The sequence below is a fragment of the Podarcis melisellensis genome, assembly GCF_964234715.1.
Source record: "Podarcis melisellensis genome assembly, chromosome: 15".
NCBI lineage: Eukaryota > Metazoa > Chordata > Lepidosauria > Squamata > Lacertidae > Podarcis > Podarcis melisellensis.
The window spans coordinates 43008458-43035785 of NC_138532.1; the positions used below are offsets into that span (position 1 = coordinate 43008458).

The 27328-nt window shown below is 49.3% G+C and overlaps 1 protein-coding gene across 2 annotated transcripts in view; it reads right to left on the reverse strand.

Moving 5' to 3' along the window:
* The window catches only part of ANKRD13B (ankyrin repeat domain 13B), a 31651-nt gene continuing 4323 nt past the window's right edge, over positions 1-27328 (reverse strand). Inside the window, exons 2-15 of one of the 2 annotated variants that reach the window (XM_081890387.1) lie at positions 20110-20245; positions 15413-15537; positions 14881-14926; positions 14236-14379; positions 13253-13442; positions 11107-11173; positions 10806-10887; positions 10286-10350; positions 7333-7463; positions 7028-7185; positions 5869-6027; positions 4577-4740; positions 2719-2795; positions 1-345 (exon numbers count right to left, since the gene is read on the reverse strand). In XM_081890387.1, the coding sequence (XP_081746513.1) occupies positions 132-345; positions 2719-2795; positions 4577-4740; positions 5869-6027; positions 7028-7185; positions 7333-7463; positions 10286-10350; positions 10806-10887; positions 11107-11173; positions 13253-13442; positions 14236-14379; positions 14881-14926; positions 15413-15537; positions 20110-20245 (1758 nt within the window). In that variant the 3' untranslated portion in view covers positions 1-131. Of the gene's footprint in view, positions 346-2718; positions 2796-4576; positions 4741-5868; positions 6028-7027; positions 7186-7332; positions 7464-10285; positions 10351-10805; positions 10888-11106; positions 11174-13252; positions 13443-14235; positions 14380-14880; positions 14927-15412; positions 15538-20109; positions 20249-27328 lie in introns of both variants that reach the window. The other variant, XM_081890386.1, reaches the window with a different exon arrangement.

The window sequence follows — 27328 nt, forward strand, 5'->3', positions numbered from 1 at the left end:
GGGTCCTCAGAGTCTGCGGAGCTCTGGCGCCACCTGGAGGCAGGCCAGGGGATTGTGCATGGGTGCTGCTGGCTCCCCACCATCGCGCAGCGCCCCCCTCCCCGGATCATTGGGTGTGGGGGGGTGTTCTGCTACTGTTCGGTGAGTGAGAGGCGCAGGATCCGCTCGAACTCCTCCTCTTCCTGCCGCGAGCGCCGCTCGGCCTCCTCTTGCTCCTTTGCAGACAGCTCCATGGCCAGGCGGAGTTGCTCTGCGTAACTGGGCAGCGGGTGGCTGGGCCCCCTGCCCGCCGCGGGGGGCTGCTGTGGGGTTGCGGGGCGGGGCGGGGGCGTGTGCTGGGGCGTCCTGGAGGAGCAATGGAAAGAGAGGCTGCTTAAGTCTGCAGTTCAGTTAAATGATATCGGTCAAGGGGAAACTTACAGTATTTTTCGTCTCATAGGACGCTCCGTCCCATAGGACGCACCTAGTTTTTTTGGGGGGAATTTTTTTCCTTTATTTCCCCCCCCCAAAACCAGGTCGGGGAACAGCGGTATGGCGGCACTCCGCCTCCCTGCTGTCCCCCCGAGCTTGTGGGGCTGGCCAATGTCTGCCCGGCGCGAGGGGCGCTCTGCTTCAGGGCGCCTCATGCGCCAGGCCGCAGGCTGCTATCCGCAGCGCGGGGAGCCCTGCAGGAGTTCCCACAGGGCTCCCCACGCTGTGGATGTCTGCCCGACGTGAGGGGCGCTCTGCTTCAGGGCGCCCCGCACGCCGGGCGGCAGGCTGCTATCCGCAGCCTGGGGAGCCCTGCAGGAACTCCCATGGGCTCCCCAGGCTTACTGATAGCTTCCTGGAGCCTGGAGAGCGAGAGGGGTTGGTGCGCACCGACGCTTCTCGCTCTCCAAGCTTCAGCGAAAGCCTGTATTCGCCCCATAGGACGGACACAGATTTCCCCTTCATTTTTGGAGGGGAAAAAGTGCGTCCTATAGGAATTGAATGGAATTACAGTGGTACCTTGGCTCCCGAACTCCATCCATTCTGGAAGCCCGTTTGAATTCCAAAACGTTCGCAAACCACGGCGTGGCTTCTGATTGGCCCCGAAAACATTGCCGACAGCCAAAATAGACGTTCGGCTTCCAAAAAACGTCCACAAACCAGAACACTTACCGTATTTTTTGCTCTATAAGACTCACCTTTTCCCTCCTAAAAAGTAAGGGGAAATGTGTGTGTGTCTTATGGAGCGAATGCAGGCTGCACAGCTATCCCAGAAGCCAGAACAGCAAGAAGGATTTCTGCTTTCACTGCACAGCGATCCCTCTTGCTGTTCTGGCTTCTGAGATTCAGAATATTTTTTTTCTTGTTTTCCTCCTCCAAAAACTAGGCGCATCTTGTGGTCTGGTGCGTCTTATAGAGCGAAAAATACGGTACTTGCAGGTTTCTGATGTTCAGGAGCTGATTTGTTCAGGAGCCAAGCCGTTTGGGAACCAAGGTACCACTGTATAACATACACAGATTTTGATTTATTTCACTTTGTGAGGATGCGGGAAGAGTCCTGTTGGAACAGGCCAAAGAGGGCCCCTCGAGTCCAGCATCCTGTTCTCACAGAATCATGAGGGCTAGGAACTTGTCTCTTAAAAACGAAAACCAGCTTCTCCAAAAGCTGAATTCCATAGCTAGCGTTAAAGAGCAGAGCCTGCTGGATCAGGCCAAGCCAAAATATTCCTGCATTGCAAAGACTAGATGACCCTCGTGGTCCCTTCCGATTCTACAAATTCTATGATTCTGTGGTTTTGAAAAGGCCCCTCGCATCCTGCTCTCAGAGTGGCCAACCAATTGTCCCAACAAGCTCTTCTGATGTGAGAATGGACAGTTTTACTGTGTTTACTGCACTGAATGCTGGATCCCACCCACCAACCAGCCGTGGACAAGAACATATAACACCAAGATAATGTTGAAAAATACAACCCTTCACATTGTTCCCTCTTTCAACATACAGTGGTACCTCGGGTTAAGTACTTAATTCGTTCCGGAGGTCCGTTCTTAACCTGAAACTGTTCTTAACCTGAAGCGCCACTTTAGCTAATGGGGCCTCCTGCTGCTGCGCCGCAGGAGCACAATTTCTCTTCTCATCCTGAAGCAAAGTTCTTAACCCGAGGTACTATTTCTGGGTTAGCAGAGTCTGTAACCTGAAGCGTATGTAACCTGAAACATATTTAACATTAGGTACCACTGTATTACAATACAAAACCAGTAACCACTTAAAAAGGTTCATGCTTCTCCTCCTTATACAATTTTGCCATAATAAATATGTTCTTCTTTTACGAATGAAGTGGGCTCTGGTCCACAAAAGCTTGGGGCCGTAAGAAAATGTGTCAAGCCTTTAAAGTAAAACAAGGCTCTTTGTGGATGTTGACAAACAACTGGGAGTCAACAAGTGGGAGACAAACGACAGTGGGAATGCCTCGTGGTCCAATTAGGTCTCCGAATCAAAAACAAATCTTTTGCTAACTAGGAATGGACTTTTGCATCAGCTCAGTGTTGAAAACAAATCCCTGAGCTCAGAGGCACTCTGTTCTTAAAAGTTTTCCCCAATGTATCTTTTGCAATTGATTCTGGCTGGAGGGTTTGGGGGTTCTGTTAAAGAAACCTTAAGCAGATCTGACCAGGGTGATGCTTGCCCACCCCTGGTGTGGAGACCCCAGAGATGGAGAAGGGATGTTGTCAGAAGCATCCTGCACTCACCTGTCGACTTTGCGCCCGTCTTGGGACATGGGGTGGGTGCCTGGCTTGCTGTTCGTCAGGGCCTCCCAAATGGTAACCTGCAGGGGACGAGAGGGGAGGAGGTGGGAGGAGGCAGAAGACATTTGCTCCTTGATGCACCTGAGAGCTCGGACCCTCACTTTTCTGCCCGCTTTAGTACTGTAGTTTAGCGTTCTGCATACAAGTGGAAGAAACAGGAAGGTTCTCCTTCCATTTTCAGCTGACCACAGTTTAGTGTTACGTCCCAATCGGAACAAACCATGGTTAGTTGTGGTGGTCATGTGGGATTGCTATGAGGAATTATGAAAAATGAAGCAAGCGATTGTGTTAGCGGTGAAAGCATCGCTTTGGCTGGGTTTGAGTCATTGACATGATTTCTGCTCCAATCCCACAAGCCTCTGCATCTCTGCCCCATTTTCTCTATGCCTGCCAGTCACGTATAAAGCATTCTACACAGACCAGTTGCTTCACCAGGCATCCTGGGTACAGTGGTACCTCGGGTTAAGTACTTAATTTGTTCCGGAGGTCCGTACTTAACCTGAAACTGTTCTTAACCTGAAGCACTACTTTAGCTCAGTGTTTCCCAACCTTTGGCCTCTAGCTGTTTTTGGACTACAACTCCCATCATCCCTAGCTAGCAAGACCCAGTGGTCAGGGATGATGGGAATTGTAGTCCATAAACAGCTGGAGACCAAAGGTTGGGAAACACTGCTTCAGCTAATGGGGCCTCCTGCTGTCGCTGGAGCACGATTTCTGTTCTCATCCTGAAGCAAAGTTCTTAACTTGAAGCACTATTTCTGGGTTAGGGGAGTCTGTAACCTGAAGCGTTTCTAACCCGAGGTACCACTGTACATGATAAAGAGGTAGCTTTGATGTAGCTTTTGTTAATCTTTAGGTAGATCTTAGGGCCAGGAACAGAATTCACATGGAGGTGGCAAAATGCCTGTCTTTCCTTTTATGATCTCCAGGTTTTGCTAAATGGTTCCTGTTTACTTAGCCTGAGCATGTATGCATGCTCAAATAGGAAATAGTTCTTTGTAGTTAAGAGGCTTCCTCTGATCTGACTTTGTCCCCACGTGGGGATTTCTTGAAATGCTCAGAGGAAATCTGATTGGTTCTTACAAATGCTGTGTTAAAGTTCTTTTGTTAATAAAAACGGCCTGGGCCAGGGAGTGGGATGCACACATTCTCCCAGGGTCTTGCTGGTCAAGCCTCGTGTCTATTGTACTAATCAGGGTCCAGTCCTTCCTTTGCCTTCAGAACGCAACAGCTGGTCTTAAGCATACTCTGTTCAACTGTGGTTTGCCGAAACCACAGTTTCTGAAGCTGGCTCATTCCCTTTAAACTGTAAGATCAACCACAGTTTAGGGTGCAGGCATGAAGGGACGTTGCAGACAGAAACAGACGCACCGGGAGAAAAGAGGGAGGAGAGTGAGAGCCCAGAACCACTGCATGTCACAGCAAACCATAGTTGATTGTTGCGACCAAACCAGCCCTTGGGACTGTCTGCAGACCAGACGTCTCACTGGCCTGTGTAATGATGCCTCCTTGCCTGGAAGCAACAATGCACATATGGATGAGAGACATGTCTGGTTTCTGCAGCAACTGACAGGTTCTCACTAGGTTCCCCAGCCTTGATTTAGCAGATTACTCTCGCTCTCCCCTGAATGGCAATACCTCCCCTACACAAAGCTCTCCCCACCAGCCAGGCTCCTGGTGGTCCTCTGAGACGCCAGAAGGGGATGGGGTCTCCCAGTGGCGCTTCTGCATGCAGAATAACAGATCGCCCAAGCCCTACAACTCCGGTCTCGGGGAACAGGGGAGGGATGGAGAGGCCCACCTGGTCATACTCGCTCCCAGCTTCTAGCAAACTCTGCTGGATGGCGAATTGGAGGAGGTCGTCGTCGTCTTCTCCTCGCAGGGGCTCCGGATGCGTCCCAATGACGCTGTAGCCTCGCGGGGCCTCGAACAGAGACGGGTCCATCTCATAGCACCGGCAAGAGCCTGGGGGGTGTGGAGAGGATCAAAGCCACAGCACATCCCCCCTGTCAAAGAGGTCTCGCTTCATCACGCCTTGCTCCTCTTCCTCCCTACCTCTGGAAAATATACCTGCACCCTCTCCCTTGCCCTGCCGAATGGGGCCTCGGACTTCTGCCCTGAGTTTCCTCTGGTTTCCTCCGCTATGGATCTGCTCTGTATTTTGGAAGGTGGTTTTTCTGTTTGCTGGAATCAGGTTTTGCAAGAGAGCTTCCTAGACCATGGAGAACAGCCTTTACTGGGTGTCATGGGCTTTGAAGACACTCAAACTCAGGATGCAAGGGAGAAACATGCTAGGAGGAAGGCACGCTTGGCAAATCCACACAGTGATCAACTCCTGCCCAGAAACCAATGTCCCCACTGAGGAAGGATGTGTGGGCCCAGAAATGGCCTCCACAGTCACATACAGACTCATTGTTAAAACTGTGTTTATGGAAGACAATCTTACTCGGCTACGAGTGATTGCTGCTGAAGGCTGAAGTAGAAGGAGAAGGAGAAGGTGGTTTTAACCACTTGTTTCCAAACTGCACTGATTATTATAATTTTGTTTCTGAAACATCTGAAGCAATTTTGGGCACATGGCCCCTAAGTGGTGTTATGATTCCTTCTGGGTGCATTGAGGATTTTCTATCTTGCTTCATGTCCCCTCCATTCCCTTTAAAAGCCCTCCCATTTACATCCATTTCCCTCGTGCCTCATACAGCTGAGGGGACCCCCCCCTCCAAAGGCTCCCAACTGTTTCTTCAAACAGCACATAGCTAATCTATGGAACTCACTGCCACAGGAGGCAGTGACAACCAACAACCAAAATGGGTTTATAAGAGGACTGGACAAATTGTGGAGGAAGGAAGGGCTGTCGATGGCCGCCAGCCACAATGGCTCTGCTCTGCCTACACAGACAGAGGCAGCGAAGTTTCTAAATCCCAGTTCCTGGAAACCGCAGGAGGGGAGAGGGGTCTTGTGTTCAAGTCCTCCTTGTGGGTTTCGCTTTGGGGCATCTGCTTGGCGACTGTGAGAAGAGGAGGCTGAACCAGATGGGACATGGGCCTGATACAGCAGGTTCCCCTTATGTTCCTCCTCTGCCCCCCAACGTACCAAGAGAGCTGGAGCTGCTTATGCTGGAGCGGTCACTGCCTGGCGACGGGGCATCACTGCCAGGGCTGCCGGCCCCTCGGATCGAGACTACAGCTTCATCGCAGCCGTTGAGGTTTCCAAAGGTGATGCGGGCATTGAGGATGTGGAAAATGGGGATTTCTAGCCAGGTGGGGAGAGAACGAGAGAGATTAGGGGTTTTATGGGATGTTGGTGCTGACCTTTAAAGCCCTAAATGGCCTCGGTCTAGGATATCTGAAGGAGCATCTCCACTCCCATTGTTCTGCACAGACACTGAGGTCCAGCTCCAAGGGCCTTCTGGCAGTTCCCTCCCTGCGAAAAGTAAGGTTACAGGGAACCAGGCAGAGGGCCTTCTTGGTGGTGGCGCCCGCCCTGTGGAAGGCCCTCCCACCAGATGTCAAAGAGAACAACAACTACCAGACTTTTAGAAGACATCTGAAGGCAACCCTGTTTAGGGAAGCTTTTAATGTTTGATGCATTACTGTATTTTAATATTTTGTTGAAAGCCGCCCAGAGTGGCTGGGGAAGCCCAGCCAGATGAGTGGGGTATAAATAAAAATAATAATGATGATGATGATTATGATGTTAGTCCTACTCAAAGTAGAGCCACCGAAATGAATAGACATGACTATCTGGATTGGCATCGATCTGTCTCTGAAGACAAAGGAGTGCGCTCCAGTGGGGCAGATGACAGGTTTGTGAATAGGCATGAGGGGGCATGTTGCAGGGGGAAAAGAATAAGAAAAGCCCTGCATGTTGCGTCTGACATCTCTAATCCCTATACTGATGAGAAAAACTTTGTGTACATGCAGCTCAAAATCCAGCCAAGGACAGAGGGGATGACCTCTCTGCATTTCAGGCCACGAATGTGAACACACCCAGTGTTGTCTACAGCCCTGCCTGCCCAGAATTAGCCGTGATTCCTGCACTGAAGGGGGGTTGGACTAGATGACCCTGGGACCCCCTTCCAACGCCATGATTTCTGGGCTCTCTTGCCCGGAGGGAAAGGAGCATTTCGTAAAGTCGTGGAGCTGCAAGGGACCTCGAGGGTCACGTAGACCAACCCGCTGCAATGCCCAAGTGTTAAGGGCAAGGACCAACCAGCCCAGCTCTGCCCGGGGGGGGGGGGTCCTCTCCTCACCGATTTTCACAGGGAAGCCCGGGGGCAGGCGCAGAGTGATGAAGTCCCTCAGCTTGGCAAAGAGGGCGTTGCTGACGGCCATCAGGTCAATGATGGGGGCCACCTGCTCAGCCAGCGAGAGAGGGTGGTCTTCGCAGAGCCACAACTTCGCCTTGAACCTGACGGAGGGAGACAGAGAAGCCCGGGGGGGGGGAGAGAGACTGTGAACCCTGGGCTGTCCTTCACCCCCAGCCCACTCAAAGGAGGATCTCTATACCTCCCTCCCTCCCTCCCTGCCACCCAGCCAGCCAGCCAGCCTGCCTCACTTCTGCGTCTTGGTGGTGAGTTCAATGGGGCGCCCCATATCTCGGCTGCCCAGCTCGAAAGTGGGGTTGAAGTATTCCTCTGGCGTGATGGCTGTGGGGTTGGCATGGCTCAAAGTTTGTGTGATGAGAGCCTGCGGGGAGAGAGAATGGAATTGGAATTGAAATACTTTATTGTCACTTGTATACAGTGAGATTACACAAGCACCCCACACTCAGATCTCTTAGTCTTTCTTTTTTTAAAATGCTTTTTATTAAGTTTTCTTTAACACAAACAAAACAAAATGAATACACTAATGTTCTACAGTCTTATGTACACTTATTTTCTCAACGCTCTATCGAGCATGGACTTCCCTCCCACCCTTCAGAGGTTTTCATATTAATATTTCCTTTTTTTCACATATTCTTAACATCATCCTATTCATGTCATAAGATTTATATTAATCCTACTACAGTCTTTAAACTTCTACAATTATTACGTATATACTCCACAAATTTACTCCATTCGCTTCTGAACTTTGTTTCCTCTTGGTTACGGATTCTGTGGGTTAGTTTTGCTAATTCCACATATTCAACCGTTTCTGTCAGCTCTCTTAGTCTTAATTCCCCTTGTTTACTGATGCACACCCACCAAACCCAAAAGTCAATTGCCCTGTTGTTATCTTTTCATTCAGCAGCCTAACAGCCCACGGACAGAAGCTGTTCTTTACCCTGTTGGTGCAACTAATCAGGCTTCTATATCTTCTGCCCGAGGGCAGGAGATCAAGAAAGTGCCAGCCAGGGTGTGAATAATCATCCCTGAGAATTTTCCTCACTCTCCTGGGGCAAAGTTCTTCCGCTATTTCATCCACCAGATTCACGGGACAGCCCATAATATATTGTGCTGTATTCACCACGCTCTGTAAAGGTAAAGGGACCCCTGACCATTAGGTCCAGTCGTGGCCGACTCTGGGGTTGCGGTGCTCATCTCGCTTTACTGGCCGAGGGAGCCGGCGTACAGCTTCCGGGTCATGTGGCCAGCATGACTAAGCCGCTTCTGGCGAACCAGAGCAGCGCATGGAAACACTGTTTACCTTCCCGCTGGAGCGGTACCTATTTATCTACTTGCACTTTGACGTGCTTTTGAACTGCTAGGTTGGCAGGAGCTGGGATCGAGCAACGGGAGCTCACCCCGGCGCGGGGATTCGAACTGCCGACCTTCTGATTGGCAAGCCCTGGCTCTGTGGTTTAACCCACAGCGCCACCCGCGTCCCTACCACCCTCCGTAGGCACTTCCTATCAGTTGATGTCAAACCAGCGTACCACACCATGATGCAGTATGAAAGGACACTAGACTGGTAGGAGATCATCAAATGTTGATTGACATCATTCTTCAGCAATACTCTGAGAATACACAGAATCAGAGAGTTGGAAAGGGAACCCTGGGGTCATGGGGTCCAAGCCCCTCCAATTCAGGAAGCGCGGCTAAACAATCCCAGGTCGGTGGACAGCCAAGCTCTACTTAAAACCCCTGATGGAGGAGAGTCCGTTCTGCTGCTGAACGGCTTCTACCATCAGAAAGTTTCCCCTGACGTCAGAAACTCCTTATTTGGAACTTGAATCCATTGGTTTGGATCCTAACCTCCAGAGAAGGAGAAAACAAGCTTGCTCCATCTTCCAAGTGACAACCCTTTAGATATCTGGAGATGGCTCTTCTATCTCCTCTCAGTCTCCTCTTTTCCAGGCTAAACATACCCAGCTCCTTCAACCGTTCCTCATCAGGCTTAGTCTCCAGACCCTTCATCATTTAGGTCGCCGTCCTCTGTGCATGTTCCACCTTATCAATATCCTCCTTAAAGTGGAGGACTTTGGGTGGATGTCGGCACTCCAGACACTTTAGGGGTTGGGGGGAGGGTGTTTGGGAAACCAAGGCAAGGTTGGAGGGAGAGTATCCTAAGAAGTGGGTCTTTGTTGCTTCGCCAAGCCTTGGTTTCTGTTTGAGATCGCTTCTATCCCACCTTACGAGGGGCACAGCGAGTCAGTGAAGGCATTGTGGTTAGAGTGTTGGACTGGGAACCCGGGGAGACATGGGTTCGAATCTTCCCACTTGGCCATGAAGCTCTCACTGGGTGACTTCAGGCCAGTCAATCCTTCTCGGCCTAAACTACCACGCAGGGCTGTTCTGGGGATTAAATAAGGAGGTGTGGAGAATGAATGAATGAATGGAACCATCATCAGCAATAAAACCTGAAAAAATGGACAGGGGCCTTTTTCAGGCTTAGGGCCACACTGCCTTTCAGACAAGCTTCTGGGGGCCACATGCCAGAGGTTGGTGGAGCTGGAGGCAAAAGAGGGTGGGACGAGAAATGCAAATTTTACCTTCATGCACTAGGCTGGTTTCTACACAAACACACACCCTCTCTGTCCTCTATCCCGGAGCTGTTAGCAGAGCTCAAGGACACCTTTCCAGGATGGGGCAAAGCAAGGGGCAGTGAGGGGTGTGGTCTGGGTAGGGGGCGTGGCTCAGGAGGGTGTGGCCTGGGTAGGGGGCGTGGCCTGGGGAGAGTCCCATGGGCCAAGCAAAGAAGCCTGGAGATCCACATCTGGCCCTTGGTCTGAAGATCTCCAGCTGTGCTGCAAAACATTATTACAGTGGTACCTTGGTTTACGAACTTAATCCGTTCCAGAAGTCTGTTCTTAAATCAAAGCGTTCTTAAACCAAGGTGTGCTTTCCCATAGCAGCGGGGACCCAATTTACAAATGGAACACACTCAACAGGGAGCGAAACATGTTCTGCTTCCAAGGCAAAGTTCACAAACCCAAAACACCTGCTTCCGGGTTTGCAGCGTTCTTATTGCAAGTTGTTCATAAACTAAGCTGTTCTTAAACCAAGGCACCACTGTACAACAAAAGGAGCCTTCAAATGGCCTCCGGGATGCAGTGTTCCCCATATCTATGGCCCCCACTTATTACTCACCCCATTGTTGGGGCCCACGTGTTGTTCGGCAATGCCCAGGAAGGACTGGAGAGGGGTTTTCCCGCCTGTAAGAGACAAACACACCAGTGGAGCATTTTCCTAGGCTGGGAAATGCTCTCTGTCGTCAGCCCTCATCCCAGCTCTGAGACTTTGGGAACGGGCCGCAGCTCAGCAGTAGAGCATGTACACATAGGAAGCTGCCTTGGGCTGAGTTGGTCTCATCAAGCCCAGTGCTGCCTGCACTAACTGGCAGCAGCAGCTCGCCAGGTTTCCCAGCGAGGGGTTTTGTCCTACCTGAAGATGTCCTTGGAGACTCAACCTGGGACTTGCCACTGAGCTACAGCCCTTGACTTTTAACTGGACTGGCAATCGGTTAAAACCGATTTTTCGTCCACCGCAAATCCACTGGATCACCCTCAGTTTTGGCTCTAGAGAGAGGCAGTGCGGCTCTTGGGTATCAGGATTCTGCCCGACTGGTACACCCTGGAAGACCCCCGCAAGGAGAGGTCAAAAGGCTTACCTTTGGTTTTTCCTTTGTGCTGCTCCGAGAGATGCTCAGTCCGCGTCCGAGTGATAAGCTCTACATTGGAAGCCCCGTAAACCTGAAGAGGGAGGCAGGGGAAATGCCAAAGATTGCTGCCGGTGTCTATGGGAAAGAACAACTTCCCTTGGCTCCCGACATTCCCTGCAGCAGCTTCAAGCTCCTCGTCTTCAGCGATAAAGCTCTCTGCTTCCATCGCCCCGACTGTACGGTCCTTTGCTTACTCTCTCTACCCAAAGACCCTTCTCCTGAGAAGATACTCGCCCGGACCAGTCCTCACCTTGGCCTCGTACCCGTTCACCACCTCTGTCTTCTCGCTCCTCCAGCCCAAAATACCCGTCTTGTTCCTGGAAGGGAGAGGTGAAACAACATCAGAGGTGGAGCTTAGCTCTCTCTCCCGGCCACAGAATAAATCGCCACTCAACTTCGTGGGTCCAGTTTTGGATGCCAAGAGCAGCCGCTCCTCTTCCAGGAGAAAAAAGTCACGGAACCAAGAAATTACACAAAACAAATGAAATACCATGAAAATCCCTGAAACGAGAAGTTTCAAAAAGTTTAATTTAGAAAAACTTAGAATTGTACAAAATGAGGTTTGTAGCTGGGATCCTGTTAAGGCTTTGTACAATTCTAGGTTTTTCTAAATTTTCCCTTAAACTTTTTGATTTTTATTATTTAGCTTATTTCTATCAGATATTTCTAGTCGATTACTTCTCATTTCAGGGATTTCCGCGGTATTTCATTTGTTTTGTGTAGCAGCTCCTCTTCCAGGGGCAGAAGAACAGGCATCCACCATGGAAGCAATCAGCTGGAGGAGACGCTGGTTGGAGACGCCTACAAGGGGAGCTCTCACAACTCAACCCAACCCAGGATTTTCAAAATGAGGGCCACATGATCTCCTGGGCAGCCTCTCAGGGGCCAGATCCCAGGGGCAAAAGAGGCAGAGCAATGATTGAAAGTTCTCCCTTTGTCTATTAATAATAATAATAATAATTTATTATTTGTACCCCGCCCATCTGGCTGGGTCTCTCCAGCCACTCTGGGTGGCTTCCAACAAAGATTTAAAATACATTAAAATGTCACACATTCAAAACTTCCCTGAATACGGCTGCCTTCAGATGTCTTCCATATACATACATACACACACACACACATATATATATATATATATAATATATATAATTTTTTATTAAGTTTCCCGTTTTAACAATCCAATCAAATCACATTGAATGTTCCAAATTATACAAATACCTATCAAATAGTCCAAATATTCTGCCTAAATTATAATTTTTTTTGTTGGGACTTCCCATGCTTCAAGTTCGGGGGAGCTCTGATCATCTCATATCTCTGCTGCCTTGAATGTTCTTTCCAATAGTTCCTTTAAATCTTCCTGTTGCTAACCTTCCTTGCCTTCAGATGTCTTCTAAATGTCAGGTAGTTGTTTATCTCTTTGGCATCATGGCGTTCCACAGGGCGGGAGCCACCACCGAGAAGGCCCTCTGCCTGGTTCCCTGTAACTTGGCTTCTGGCAAGGAGGGAACCACCAGAAGGCCCTTGGAGCTGGACCTCAAGTGTCCGGGCAGAACGATGGAGGTGGAGAGCATCATAGAGTAGTTGGAGAGCTTCTACTCTCTCTGTCATGGACTAGCTGGATGCAGAGGAGTGGGGGGAGGGAGCAGCCAGGGAACCCCCAAGGGGAGAAGGCTCAGGGCCAGGGGAGTGGTAGTGGGACGAGGATGAGTGGTCAGAGGGAGAAGAGGGAGCGGACTGGGAAGAGGAGGTGTCGGATGCTGAAGAAGAGCCAACAGGGTTTGGTGAGCAAGAAGAGGCTGGGGCAGAGAGCAGTGCAGAATCAGAGGCAGAAGTGGAAGCTGGAGAGGAGGGGGGGGTCAAGAGGCAGAGATGAGGCAGGCTGCTGAAGAAGCCAGGGACCAGCTCGTCGCCCAGAACCAGTAGAGGTATGAAGAGGGCGAAGCAAAGACAGGCAAGATGAAGGAGCCTCAGACTGCTTGGAAAAGACCAGGGGGAAGAGGAGATTTAGGGAGCTGTGGGAAGGTGGGGCCTCGCAACTGCCTCCTTGGGGCATGTTCTGCTGGAAAGAGTTGCTGTGACCACTAGGCCTGCGCTGTTTTGTTTCTTTGACTAAAGAGTCAGCTTCACCGACACCTTGTGAGTTGTGGCTGAGATGCTCCCGGCACCCACCTTGACACTGACACACGCCCCTCTCTTCTCCTTCCAGCCCAGCAAAGAGGAACGATCAGGTGAAAATACTCAAGGAGAGGGTGAAGGAGGGGTGACGAGGGGCCAGGAAAGGGGTGTGGCTCAGGAGAGGGCATGGCCTGGGGAAGAGGGCGTGGCTTGGGCTACATTTGGCCCGCAGGGCAGAGGTTTCCCTCCCCGCTGCTCCAGAAGATGCGATCCTGGCTCACCTCTCAAAGGCAATGTTGCGCGTGTCCAACTGTGTGGCGACCACGGGGGCCAGGAGGCGGCCCATCACCTGCTCCTCCGTGGGCTGCACCATGGCCAGCAGTCCCTCCCGGTCGTGGGCGGCCAGCGCCAGCGTTTCGGTGTAGACCACTTGCCGGTCGTGGTCAATCTCCATCACGACGGCGCTGCTGTCTGCGGGGCAGAGGAAGAGAGAGAAATGACCAGTGCCCTCCTGAGAGGGATGTATCCTGACAATCTGGCTTGGCCAAAGGGGAAACCAGTGGAGTGTGCGGTCCCTTAGGGAAAATACGGCACTGATCCCACCATCCTCAGTCTGATCTCAGCCAACCCACAACCAGCTGCCTTCTTGCTGCCTGCCAGTCTCTGGGGCTGCCAGCTTCCTCCGGTCCCAGTGAGAACTCAGCAGGGAAGAGGAAGACAAGGACAAAACAGGAGTAGGTTGGCTCTGGCGCCACCTGCTGTCAGGCTCCCTGCCTTCTGCCCCATCCACACCCAAAGGACAGCAGCTACCATGGGGCGCAGCCCAACCCCCAAATTATTTATTTCTTTGATAATGTGTATACCCCTCAGTATCAAACAACAAAAAAACCCACACAAATTGTAGCAATTGCAGCAGCAAAGCTGCCAGATGCACCAATGCAACTTCAGGAACAAGCTTTTCTTCACCCTTCAGCCTAGCCTACCTCACAGGGTTGTTGTGGAGGCGACAGGCAGGTGTCTGCTGCCTCAAGGCCCTTAGAGCAGGTTAGGAATACAGAACAGCTATACAGTCAACACATACTTTATATAACTCATCACCATATAAGTGTGCCCCGTTTCACAACCATGCACTCCTGTGGTCCCCCCCCCAAAGCACTGACTTTCTGCAATGGGAAAGTGTGGCCCCTGAATCTCCCTCCTTCCTCAAGTTCCCTTCCCTACGGGGCCCCGGGATGCGAAGCGGCTCAGCTGAGCTCCCAACAACCTTGTCCTCGGAAGATGAAACTGCGGCTGCCGCGCTGCCACGTCATGTGGTCGAAGCCCAGGAGCGTCGTGTCCACCCGGAGGTTCTGTCCACACTTCCAGACCTTGTACGTGTCGCTGGGGCAGATTTTGGAGACCAGGGGGACTGCCGAGGGAAGCGGAAGAGAGGCAGCATAATTTACCCTGCCTAGTTTTAACTTTTCTGTTTGGTTTTGGCTGCATGGCTTTATGTATTTTTGCTGATTTTTTATGGAACAGTGGTCTATATAAATAAAGATCTCGCCCGCTAGGGCAAAGCGGGTCCCCATCCATGGCTCAGAGCTCCCCCTAAAAGCCTGGCTTGGAAACCCCAACGTGGGGGGGGGGGGAAGGACTCTGTGCATGCTCAGAGGTGCTCTTGAATTATCCCAAGGATGCACAGAAGGGGCTGAGGGTGGGAGATAAACCCCGGCTTATGTTGAAGTCCTGATATCACTTTTAATGGGGAAAAAGGCAGGGTGGGGGGTGGGGCATGTTGCTTTCAATGATGGGAGGGGGAGCCCACAACCTCATTCCCAAATGAACCCAAAGTAGTTATTATTAATGTTGTTATATTTATTATTATTCCTACTGTTACTTATTATTATTCCTCTGCATGCAAACATACCCCAGCTTGTAAATTCCCATTTCATCTCCACGTAGAAATCTTGAGCCTGGTGTAAGGAGAGAAGAGGTCAAAGGTCAAGGGCTACGGAGGTCAAAGGGACGCCGGATGCCTGGGTTCACTCTTGGCATCCTAGCCCAATCTTCTAGGTATGAGGCTTCAAAAACTCTCAACTCTCTCTCTCTGTGACTCATTCATTTAAATGTACAGTATAACCAGGGTCGCCAACTTTTTTACCAACCCTGACTCCTCTGCCTTTAACAACAGCTCAAACCCCCAGGACTCCAGCTCCCATCACAACCCTGTTTTGGACCACTCTGGCTGGCACTGATGGGAGTTGTAGTCCAACAGAGGAAGAGAGGAGAAACAGAGGCAGTGGAGGGGATGCATTTACTTCCGACAAAAGGCTATAGGTCCCTGCCCTGAGGGGGTTACAATCTAGAAAACCACCGGCAGCAGAGACAACCAGGAGAGTACTTTTCTTCTCCCTTAGGGATGATGATGGCGACGAGTTCAAGGAAGCCCCCCTGCCTACCTTGCGCAGCCTCTCAAGCAGGAGGGGGATGCCGGCCAGGCGCTTGATGGCCCGCTGGTAGTCGCGGTAACGCAGCACCAGCTGAACGAGCTCCAGATCCCGGGTGCTCACTGCCTCCTGCAAGACTGTGGAGGGGAGAGCAAAGGAGAGTCATGGGCTGGGGGGGGGCACTGGCATAAAGTTCTTCCCATGGTTTAGTTGGAATCTCCTTTCTTGCAGCTTGGAACCATGGGTTCGAGTCCTGCCCTCCAAAGCAGGAGAAAACAAGCTTTCCCCCTCTTCTATTTGAAGATGGCCATCTTATCTCCTTACAGTTTCTTCTTTTCCAGGCTAAATAGACCCAGCTCCTTCAACCGTTCTTCAGAACCAACCATTCTTCTGCGAGTCATTCTGGACTCACAGCTGTCCATGGAGGCGAAGGTTAATTCTGTGTCCAGGGCAGCTGTTTACCAGCTCCATCTGGTACGCAGGATGAGACCCTCCCTGCCCACGGTGCATGCTCTAGTTATCTCTCGCTTGGACTACTGCAATGCGCTCTACGTGGGGCTACCTTTGAATGTGACCCAGAAACTGCAATTAATCCAGAATGCGGCAGCTAGACTGGTGACTGGGAGTGGCCGCTGGGACCACATAACACCGGTCCTGAGAGATCTGCATTGGCTCCCAATACATTTCCGAGCACAATTCAAAGTGTTGGTGCTGACCTTGAAAGTCCTAAACGGCCTCGGTCCTGTATACCTGAAGGAGCGTCTCCTTCACTGAGGTCCAGTGCCAAGGGCCTTCTGGCGGTTCCCTCCCTGCGAGAAGTGAGGTTACAGGGAACCAAACAGAGGGCCTTCTCGGTAGTGGCACCCGCCCTGTGGAACGCCCTCCATTCAGATGTGAAGGAAATAAGCAGCTATCTTCTTTTTAAAAGACATCTGAAGGCAGCCCTGTTTAGGGAAGTTTTTAATATTTAATGCTGTATTGTTTTTAACACTTTATTGGAAGCTGCCCAGAGTGGCTGAGGAAACTCAGCCAGATGGGCGGGGGTATAAATAATAAACTATTATTATAAGGCTTCCTTTCCAGACCCTTGATCACCTGGTTTGCCCTCCTCTGCCCACCTTCCACCTTGTCGATATCCTTCTTAAACTGAGGTGCCCATAACTGGACACAGATGGGGTCTGACCAATATATATATGAAGAATTTATCCCTGCAAATGGAAGATGACACTTCACACATCTGACAAGGCGCCTGACAACTAACATCATAACAAATCCATTCGCCTTTGCAGGGGGGGCTGAGATCCGGGATCCAATGTGGCCCTCCACCCGTGTCTGTCTGGCCCTTGCAAACTTTCTCTTGCAAACTTTCAAACTTTTCCCTCGCAAACTCCACCCCTCCTTGATTGCTTTTTGCCTGCCTGGAACAGGTCCTTGAATGATGGATCATTCTTCCATTCCCTTCCCGGATGAAGAGGTGAGGGCGGGTCTCTACAGAAAACTCCAACTTTCCCTGTACAGTAAAGGTAGCATTTACCTTTGTTGCCTCGCCCACTTTTGCCCCAGGCCCCGCCCACTGATGTGGGAATTCCTAATGAAAGGAATTTCCTTGCTGTCCTTAAATTTATTCACCTCCCCGCCCCTGGGCAGGAAAAGAGCCACCCTGGAATCAGAGTGTCAGACTCAGACCTGGATTCAAATCCCCCCACTCAGCCATGAAACTCACTGCCTGTGACCTTAGGGGCTCTTCATTGCCCCTCAGCCTGGCCTACCTCACAAGGTTGTTGTGAGGATTAAATGAGGAGGGGGAGACTAGTGTGCGTCACCTTGAACTCCTTGGAGGCTATTGTGATGATTATGATATTAAAAAGAGTTAAGATAAGGTGCAGCAAAGGAGAGATAAGTAAAACACCATGGAAAATAGGCTGGGAAATTAAAAAACAAATAGAAAAGAAATATCTTTTTTAAATGCATTGGAATTTTATGTGTCTTTTTTGAAATTTAATAAAAATATTATTATTACCATATTTTTAAAAAGAATTCCTTCAATGACAAACCTAGACAGCATCTTAAAAAGCAGAGACATCACCTTGCCAACAAAGGTCCGTATAGTTCAAGCTATGGTTTTCCCAGTAGTGATGTATGGAAGTGAGAGCTGGACCATAAAGAAAGCTGAATTGATGCTTTTGAATTCTGGAGCTGGAGGAGACTCTTGAGAGTCCCATGGAATGCAAGAAGATCAAACCATCCTGAAGGAAATCAGCCCTGAGTGCTCACTGGAAGGACAGATCCTGAAGCTGAGGCTCCAAGACTTTGGCCACCTCATGAGAAAAGAAGACTCCCTGGAAAAGACCCGATGTTGGGAAAGATGGAGGGCACAAGGAGAAGGGGAGGACAGATGATGAGATGGCTGGACAGTGTTCTCGAAGCTACCAGCATGAGTTTGACCAAACTGCGGGAGGCAGTGGAAGACAGGAGTGCCTGGCGTGCTCTGGTCCAGGGGTCACGAAGAGGCAGACATGACTAAATGACTAAACAACAACAACAAAATTCCTTGAAGAAAACAGTAAATAAATAAAGTAGACCACAAACCAAAAAAATTGAAAAGTGAAACTGGTCAGAAGTGAAACCAACAAACCAATTGTTTAAAACTGAGAAACTGAGAATTAAAAACAGGTCGCACATCAGCTGCGGTGGAACTGGGCCGTCCAAAGAGAGCAAAAGCTGGTTTGAAGAAATCTGGCTCTGCCTGCTTGTTTCAAGGCTTGTCGTTTTGCAGAGAAGCGCAACTCCATCCAAGTGCGTTAATTTCATAATTGGCTCAGCATCCTGGAAGCCGAGCTGGAAGTGATTATAGAAGGCAAAATATCTGGAAGGACATGCACCATTTACGCCCAGGACACCTCGGCGGGTTCGATGTTTCATATGGCAAATTCCCTAAATAATTTTTCAAAGCAGTTAAGGAACACTCCCACCCACATCAAGAAAACCACAGAATCGCTAGAGGTTGAATGAAAACAAAGCCACGTAATAAATTTGTAAAAGCGACAAATCAAATATTTATTGCCGTAGGGCGGTAAAGAGATCAAAGCTTTCACCCATCTAAAAGGCAAAGGCATTTTAATTAGGGCAGTAAATGAGCGCTGGTAGAGGAAGGCAGTGGCGCCGTCCCAGGCAAATTTACTCGGAAGTAAGCCCTGCTGCATTCTATGGGACTTACTCCCAGCTAACTGCGTACGTCGAGGGGTGGGGAACTATTTTCTGCTCAAGGGCCGCATTCGCTTCTGGACATCTTTTTGTTGGCCACACGACCACAGTGGGCGGGGCCAGAGGATCCAAGAGTGGGCGGGGCAACACATGCAAATTTTACCATTATATAGGAGCCTGGCTTCTACACCTGCACACTCCTCTCTGTCCTCCATCCAGGCGAGGCAAGAGGCATGGACAGAGTTCAGGGAGCCATTTTCAGGTGGGCAAAAGCACTCATGGAAGGTGTAAAGCAGAGCCAGTGAGAGGAGTGGTCTGGGGAAAGTCCCAAGGGCCAGACAGAGAGTCTGTGAGGGCCACGTTTACACACACACACACACACACACACACACACACACACACACATCAAGCCCTCTGGTGTGTGGGATTTCAGTCTAAGTCTCTAGTCCAAAGCACACTTACCACGGAGCCAGCGTGGCCTAGTGGTTAGAATGTCGGACTAGGACCTGGGAGAGACCAGAGTTCAAATCCCGCACTCAGCCACGAAGCTCACTGCCTCTCAGCCTCTGACCTACTTCACAGGGATATTGTGGGGGAAGAACCACGTAAACTACCTTGAGTTTCTTAAGAGTTTCTTCAGCCGGTACAAAATTCAAAGGCCAGATTGCTCAAGAAAACAAGATGGTTTGAGCACATAACGCCAATCCTGGACTGACTGCACAGGCTGCTGATTAGTTTCCAGGCCCAGTTCAAAGTGCTGGTGCTGACCTATAAAGCCTTACTTGGCTCAGGACCTCAACATGTCCAGGACCACCTCTCCCCTTACAAACAGACTGGGCGCTTGGCATCTGAGGCCCTTCTCTATGTCCCCCATCCCGGAGAGGCTCAAAGGGTGGGAACATGAGACCTGGCCTTTTCTGTGGTGGCTCCCCAATTGTGGGATGCTCTCCCCAGAGAGGCTCGCCTGACGCCATCATTACATATCTCTTGTCCCAGGCCTATGGCCATTAAATAATCTTATGGCCTGTAGGAGGGACTGCTATTGTGATTATTTTATTATTATGCTCTGTATTATGTATTTATTATTGTGCTGCGTAAATTATGTTCTTAATATTGTACATCGCCTTGGGATAATTGGATAAAGGGTGATATATTGAAATGATAATAAAGATGATGATGCAATAAATAGATAAATAGCAAGATATTGAGGAGGCTCTTTTGGACACTGTGGGGCTTACTTCTGAGTAAGCATATGCACAACTGTGGTTTGTGCCGTGATCCAGCCAAACTAGAGCATAATATCAATGGGAAAGACTGAAGCACGAACATTTCAATCTAGAGGGTGGTACTTCATTTTGGCCGGATCAGGCCCACCCCATTCCTGGCTCCTCCACTGGCCTACTGCTGCCAGCCAGTGCAGATCAGGCTGTCCCAAACAAACTGGCAGCCTGCCCCTGCTCCCACAATGCTGATTTCAACTCCCAGGCGGAAGAGGTGTGACTCACCTGTCCAGCCGCTGCGGTTCTCCTTGCCCACATCCGCCCCATGGCGCAGGAGGACTCGGGCGCACTCTAAGTGCCCCAGGGTGGTAGCTAGGTGCAAGGGGGTGCGCCCTCGGGGGTCCAGCTGTTCAATATCCACCTGCTGGGAGAAAGAAAGGATGAGGTCAGCATCCTTGGGGCAGAGAGGACCCTTCGCTTTTCCTCGGTTTGTCTCTGCCTTGGTGCCCCATGGAATCAACAGCTTGCAAAAAATAACAGATGATATTCTTTCTGGACAGACACACTGAATATTACACAAGTATGTTGACCGCTACTCCCGCACAATTTAGAGGAACTAGGCAAGAATGTGCACTTTCACGCTTGCTTTTCAATATTTGCATAGAAATAGTGCATAATTCAGTTGGATATAAACTGCTTTTATTTACAGATGATATTCTTCTGTTTATTCCTCATATTACTATTCCCACGTTGATGCAAATGACAGATGCCTTTACTAAAATAATAGGATATTCTATTACGTAACTGGTCCAGGGTGGAAGGAGAGCTAATGGATGCCAATCTGGTGAAAATTTGTTCACCCATCCATTTAAGGAGTAGCAGTTCTGCATTTTTTCTGAATCCATTTAGATATGACCTTGCCAACAAAGGTCCGTATAGTTAAAGCTATGGCTTCCCCAATACTGATGTATGAAAGTGAGAGCTGGACCATAAAGAAGGCTGATCGCCGAAGAATTGATGCTTTTGAATTCTGGTGCTGGAGGAGACTCTTGAGAGTCCCCTGGACTGCAAGAAGATCAAACTGATCCATTCTGAAGGAAATCAGCCCTGAGTGCTCACTGGAAGGACAGATCCTGAAGCTGAGGCTCCAATCCTTTGGCCTCCTCATGAGAAGAGAAGACTCCCTGGAAAAGACCCTGACTTTGGAAAAATGGAGGGCACAAGGAGAAGGGGACGACAGATGATGAGATGGTTGGACAGTGTTCTCGAAGCTACGAACATGAGTTTGACCAAACTGCGGGAGGCAGTGAAAGACAGGAGTGCCTGGCGTGCTCTGGTCCAGGGGTCACAAAGAGTTGGACATGACTAATCAACTAAACAACAACAATACCAAAAGATAGAATTCTGTCAGTATAGCTCTGCAATATAAATAAAATATACAGAGAGGTTTCTTCCGATAGTGATAGATGAGAGTCATTAAACCATACCCTTTGGCAATTTTATTTGTTTCTAAAATGTCTATGGGGTTCCTCAACTCAGATAATATATTTACAGAAAATGCAATTACAACTTAATTAAGGAGGGTTTGGCATTCCAAATATAGAGCTATATATATCATCATGCTTAGTTATTGCCAAGTATTAAATACTGGAAGCCTACAACTGGCGTCAATTTTCTGATCTGGACAACTTTGGAAAGACATATATAATAACACCTTTAGTTTGATGGACAGTATTAGGATCAAAATACATTAGAACGCATGAATCTCTGGAAACAATTATGCCGGTTAGAAAATTGTGGAATGCAATGTCTAGTAAAAATAGATCGGACACCTTTCCCCATGCTAAAATTGACTTTGTGGGGAAACCCAGCTTTAAAAATTGGGGGAAAGATGGTGATATGGAAAAATCGGATGGAAGGCATATTGACTTTGGACCAACTGATAGATGATGAAATTTTAACATACATTGTCTTAAGAGATAAATAATTTATTGGCTGTAACCCAACAGCTTATTTGCATTTGCTAACAACCTTGTTTGGACCAGCAGAACTTACAGCATCTGAGATACCTGAAATAACGGAAAGATGTCTTCTTAAATGCCTGCATAAGCCTAGTGAAATACAAGCTTTCAGAATCTCTAGTGGTAGAGGGTTCCACAGGACTAGGCCAATTACACTAAAGGCTCAGTTTCGTGATGCTGTCAAAAGAACTTGCCAACTTGGGGAACGACTAACAATGTTCCTGCACGTGATCTCAGGGATATCACTGAGGTTCACAAGGTACCTTGAACCTAAGTTGCTCAGGGATTTGTAAATTAATACAAAGACCTTTAGCCTGGCTTGGTAGTAAATGGACAGCAGCCAATGGTGCGAGGCACCTGAGAGCCAAGCTGCCTCTCTCAGGGTTCGAATCCTGCCAGGGCAGGTGTCGGATATGGTTCCCTCGAGGGGGGATCTGCAAAGAGGCGGCGACAATCTCTCCTTTGGGGCTTTTGTGTGTTAATTGCAAATAATGGAAGCTTGCTAGCATTCCAGGCTGAAGCAGAAAGGAAAACAATTTGCCAAGTTTCGGGGGCGGGCTTTCCAGAGGCAGTTGCCAAGGGCGAGACCCCTGCCATCCATCCCAGCCCATTTGTTCTGTGTCGTGACACAGTTTTGACGGCTGCCTTCTCGCCTGCATCGGATCTGCGCTCTTTCGAGAGCTGCCCCCGGGAAGGATGCTGGGTGATGCAATTTTGCAGAAAACAAATGATTCGTTTCTCCACCTCCCCACCCCCTACCGTGCCACAGAGGGGGGCCGGAAGAGCTGTGCTTTATTTGCATTTTTCCAGGTACCAGGCGGCAACTATACAAATCTGTGGACTGAGGATTGTGTGATGTTTGCATCAGCTGAGTCACTCGGCCATCGTGTACCTGTTTACGCAGAAGTCAGCCTCACTCTGCTCAAAGGGGCCGACTCCCCAACAATATTATTATTGTTGTTGTTGTTGTTTAGTCATTTAGTTGTGTCCTCCGGAACGAATTAAGTTCTTAACCTGAAGTACCACTGTATATAGGACGTGGGCGGTGCTGTGGTCTAAACCACAGAGCCTAGGGCTTGCCAATCAGAAGGTCAGCGGTTTGAATCCCCACGACAGGGTGAGCTCCTGTTGCTCGGTCCCTGTTCCTGCCCACCTAGCAGTTCAAAAGCACGTCAAAGTGCAAGTAGATAAATAGGTACCGCTCCAGCAGGAAGGTAAACGGCGTTTCCATGCTCTGCTCTGGTTTGCCAGAGGCGGCTTAGTCATGCTGGCCACATGACCAGGAAGCTGTACGCCGGCTCCCTCGGCCAGTAAGGTGAGATGAGCGCCGCAACCCCAGAGTTGTCCGCGACTAGACCCCATGGTCAGGGGTCCCTTTACCTTTACAGTATCTTTTGGGAGACGAGGCGACCAGAATATGTACACTAGGGTTGTCATATTTCAAACAGTGAAAATCTGGGCAGAAAAGTTGTGGAGCTGTTTATTTATTTATTTTGCAAACACACACCAAAAAATCTGCTTTGGAGCTATTTTTAGGGGGAAATTAAAAAAAAAAGAGGCACCGCTGGCACGGGCTGCCATACGTCCAGATTTTCCTGGACGTTTTCCCGATTTTCGCCCGGACACTGCCGCAGTATTCTGAAAATGTCCAGGAACATCTGGATGTATGGCAGCCCTACTTGTACACAATAGCCCGGTACAGCGGGGGGGGGGGTGTCTTTCCTGGCTCGAAAGCAGCGCTCAGCCCTGACTCCCACACCCCAATATCCACTCCCCAGGCTGTGACTTCACAAGTCCTTGCCTTCCTTTGCCTCACCTGCAACACACCTCTTCCCTCCCTTCTGTCCCAGAAGCTGAAATAATCCCTGGTGCCATCTTCCACTCCCACTGCTGGAAGATCTGTTGTTCCCTTTAATTATAAACCTTTTTCATTAAAGTAATTAAAAGAGGGTGGCACTGAGAGAGAGAATCTCCCTCTCGAGTTTCAATTAACTCTCCTTGCTCCTTAGACAAAATGAAATTGTGTGCCTTGATTGATTTGTCCTCGCGGAAAGAGTGTAGCGAGGGGTGGGCACTCTGTACATGCTCAGAAGCTTTCGCTTTTTGGCAGGGTTGCTTCCCAAAGTCCAGCGTTGGGTCCCACCAATGGGAAGAGGCATCCTTCCTAGACCCTGAACATCACTTGGTCTCAAGTCTTAGGAGCAAGTCAAACCAGAACTCCCAAATATTCCTCCCAAGTTACTAGCCCCTTTGATCTGGAAAAGACGTTTTCCCTCCCACGCTAAGATATGTGGGATCTTAGATGGCTAACTTTAATGGGTGACATCACAGGGTGGGGTCAGTTTGTTTGGCATAACACAATTCTGGTTCCCCCAGGCAGCTCTTTGGTGAATCCATTTCTAAGATAAGGAAATTAATCAACCTGATCTCAGCTCTATTTGCATTTATGCAAATTTGGAATCATCCGCTACAGATAACAGACAGTGGCCTTAAAATAACGAACAGCAAAAAGGGGAGGGAGGAGGCAGCATGAATCAATAAGTGTTCTGAGAAGTTCTGCTTTTATAAACCAGGAAAGTGAACCTGGGCCTTAGGAACCATTTGCCAGGCAAATCAGAAATAATCCTGGTGTGAAAAGTAATTAGGAAAAAGAGGAAGAGGAGGAAGAAGAATTTCAGCAAACAGAGCATAGTTTCCACTAAGTCTCTGAGTCTGTGCAGAGTGCATTCCTCACCCAAGGCATTAACTCATGTCAGTCCACTTCCATGTATCTCACAATACAAGAGCATTGGATAGGGGACCCAGTAAAATTGGCAGTTAATCAACAGAAGAATTTTTTTGGGGGGTGTAATTTATTCAGGAAAGCATGCTTAAAGAGACTTCACAAGAAGTTGTGTCAACTGCTAGACTAAATGGGGGGGGGGAAGGGTGACATAAATTTATGGAGGAGCAGATCTCTATCCTTGGCTACAACGGCTAAGTAGAGCCCCCATACCCAGAGCAAGTCTACCTGAGTACCAGACACAGAAGAACAAACAACAGGGGAATGCTTCCGTTTCTCCTGGGCACACTAGTGAGTTTTCCAGAAGGTCCCCAGCTGGTCTCTGATGGAAAGAGACTGGAGGAATGAACCACACTTATAGAAAGGGCGAAACACAACCATTGTAAATAGCAGCCTCAAGGTGCATTTCAGATTCTTGCTGGCCAGCATTGAATATTCAGATGCCCATCCTGGCCACCAAAGGGACGGTTTTCTTAGCAACTTGCGCCAACCCAAACTACAACTCCCACCAGCCTCAGTGTGCCCTGTGCTACTTTGAAATTTGGAGGGTAAGGCACAATGGGATGAAGGTTGGGTGAGGGGGAGAGAAGCCAAATTAAGACCATTGACTGCCCCCCCAGCACAGACAAGACACCTGAGGCCTCTCGGAAGACAAACAGAAACCTGAATGCCCCTGTACGGCTCCACCCATCCTCTCCTGCCCTAGATCTACCCCTGAGAGTCAATATCATAAACCCCAAAGCTCAGAGCGTGATCTTGTTTGTTTGCCGGCAGATCCCCAGCCACGCCTCACCGCTGTTCATTGTCAAGGAAAAGGGGGAAATCCGGGTGTGGCAAACACATCTCACCCGGAATTGAGGAGGTCTGGCAAACAACTCCTGAGCTGTGCCCTTAGGAGTCTGAGATTCATGCATCAGGCCCTGGATTTCAGCAGTGATGGCTCATCCATCTGTCACAAATGGGGCAGTGCCCCCACCAGACCTTAGCAGGGCAATCAAGTCAGGAGTATCCCGGACCCTGAGATTTTGGGGCCCTCACCTGAGAATTAGGGACTGCCCCTGGTTACTGTAACTTCCATCACAGAGTACGCTGATGACAACGTAGTGTGTACACACTCAGAGGATGACCTCCAAACCATCCTAAATATCTTCACAGCTTACAGAATGCTTGGCCTAATGCTCAACAGCCAAAAAACCAAAGTGCTGCACCAACAAGTATGAAATAACCCCTCTGCAGCGCCACAAATCCAACTCAATAGTGTAACCTTGGAAAGTGCTGATCACTTCTCCTACCTGGGCAGTTATCTTTCCACAAGGGCCGACATCGATGCTGAAATCCAGCATCGCCTGAGCTCTGCAGCTTTCTCCCAACTGAAGCACACTGGGACATTTGCAGGGAAACCCAAATGCATTGTTTACAAAGCTATTTTACTATCAGCCTTACTGTATTCTTGTGAAACATGGACCACTTATAAACGCCATCTTCAACTCCTCAAAAGATTCCATCAATGGTGTCTCTGAAAATTTTTACACATCACTTGGGAAGACAGGCGAACAAATGTCAGTGTACTGTAAGAAGCAAAGATCACCAGTGTTGAAGCAATGATTCTTCAACATCAACTTCGTTGGACTGGTCATGTTGTGCGGATGCCTGATGATCGTCTTCCAAAGCAACTACTCTATTCCGAACTTTAAAATTGAAAGCGTAATGCTGGTGGTCAACAAAAGAGGTTTAAAGGCTGTCTCAAGACAAATCTTAAAAAATGTAATATAAACACTGACAACTTGGAAACACTGGCCTGCGAGCGCTCCAGTTGGAGAACAGCCTTGACCAAAGGTGTCATGGGCTTTGAAGACACTCGAACTCAGGAAGCAAGGGAGAAACAAGCTAAGAGGAAGGCACGCTTGGCAAATCCGCACCGTGATCAAGTCCCGCCTGGAAACCTATGTCCCCACTGTGGAAGGACGTGTGGATCCAGAATTGGCCTCCACAGTCACTTACGGACTCATTGTTAGAACTGTGTTTATGGAAGACAATCTTACTCGGCTACGAGTGATTGCCAAATAAGGCGGCCCTGGAAATAGAGGTTAAGTGGGAGAGGGGTTGGGCAGACCTCACAAAATGTCTGTTCTAGAATTTGCAGGCTGCAGTGCTGAAGCTGGCAAGATGCATGCACAGTCTTCTTAATAAGTTGTTGTTATCATATGCACTCTTGTCCACTTGGAGATTCAAGCCCACCACCACCATAATAATAATAATAATAATAATAATAATAATAATAATAATAATTTATTATTTATACCCCGCCCATCTGGCTGGGTTTCCCCAGCCACTCTGGGCGGCTTCCAAAAGAATATTAAAATACTGTGATACATTAAACATTAAAAGCTTCCCTAAACAGGGCTGCCTTCAGATGTCTTCTCAAAGTCTGGTAGTTGTTGGCGCCACTACCGAGAAGGCCCTCTGCCTGGTTCCCTGTAACTTGGCTTCTCGCAGTGAGGGAACCGCCAGAAGGCCCTTGGTGCTGGACCTCAGTGTCCGGGTAGACGCTCCTTCAGGTATACTGGAGAGGGTATACCAGGAGAGGGTATACCAGGAGAGGGGATCAAGCAAACCTGGAAACTTTAGGTCAGACCTGAGGGTCTGCCAACACTACCCACCAACCTCAGTCCACTGCCAGCCAGCCTCCACCTAACAGCCT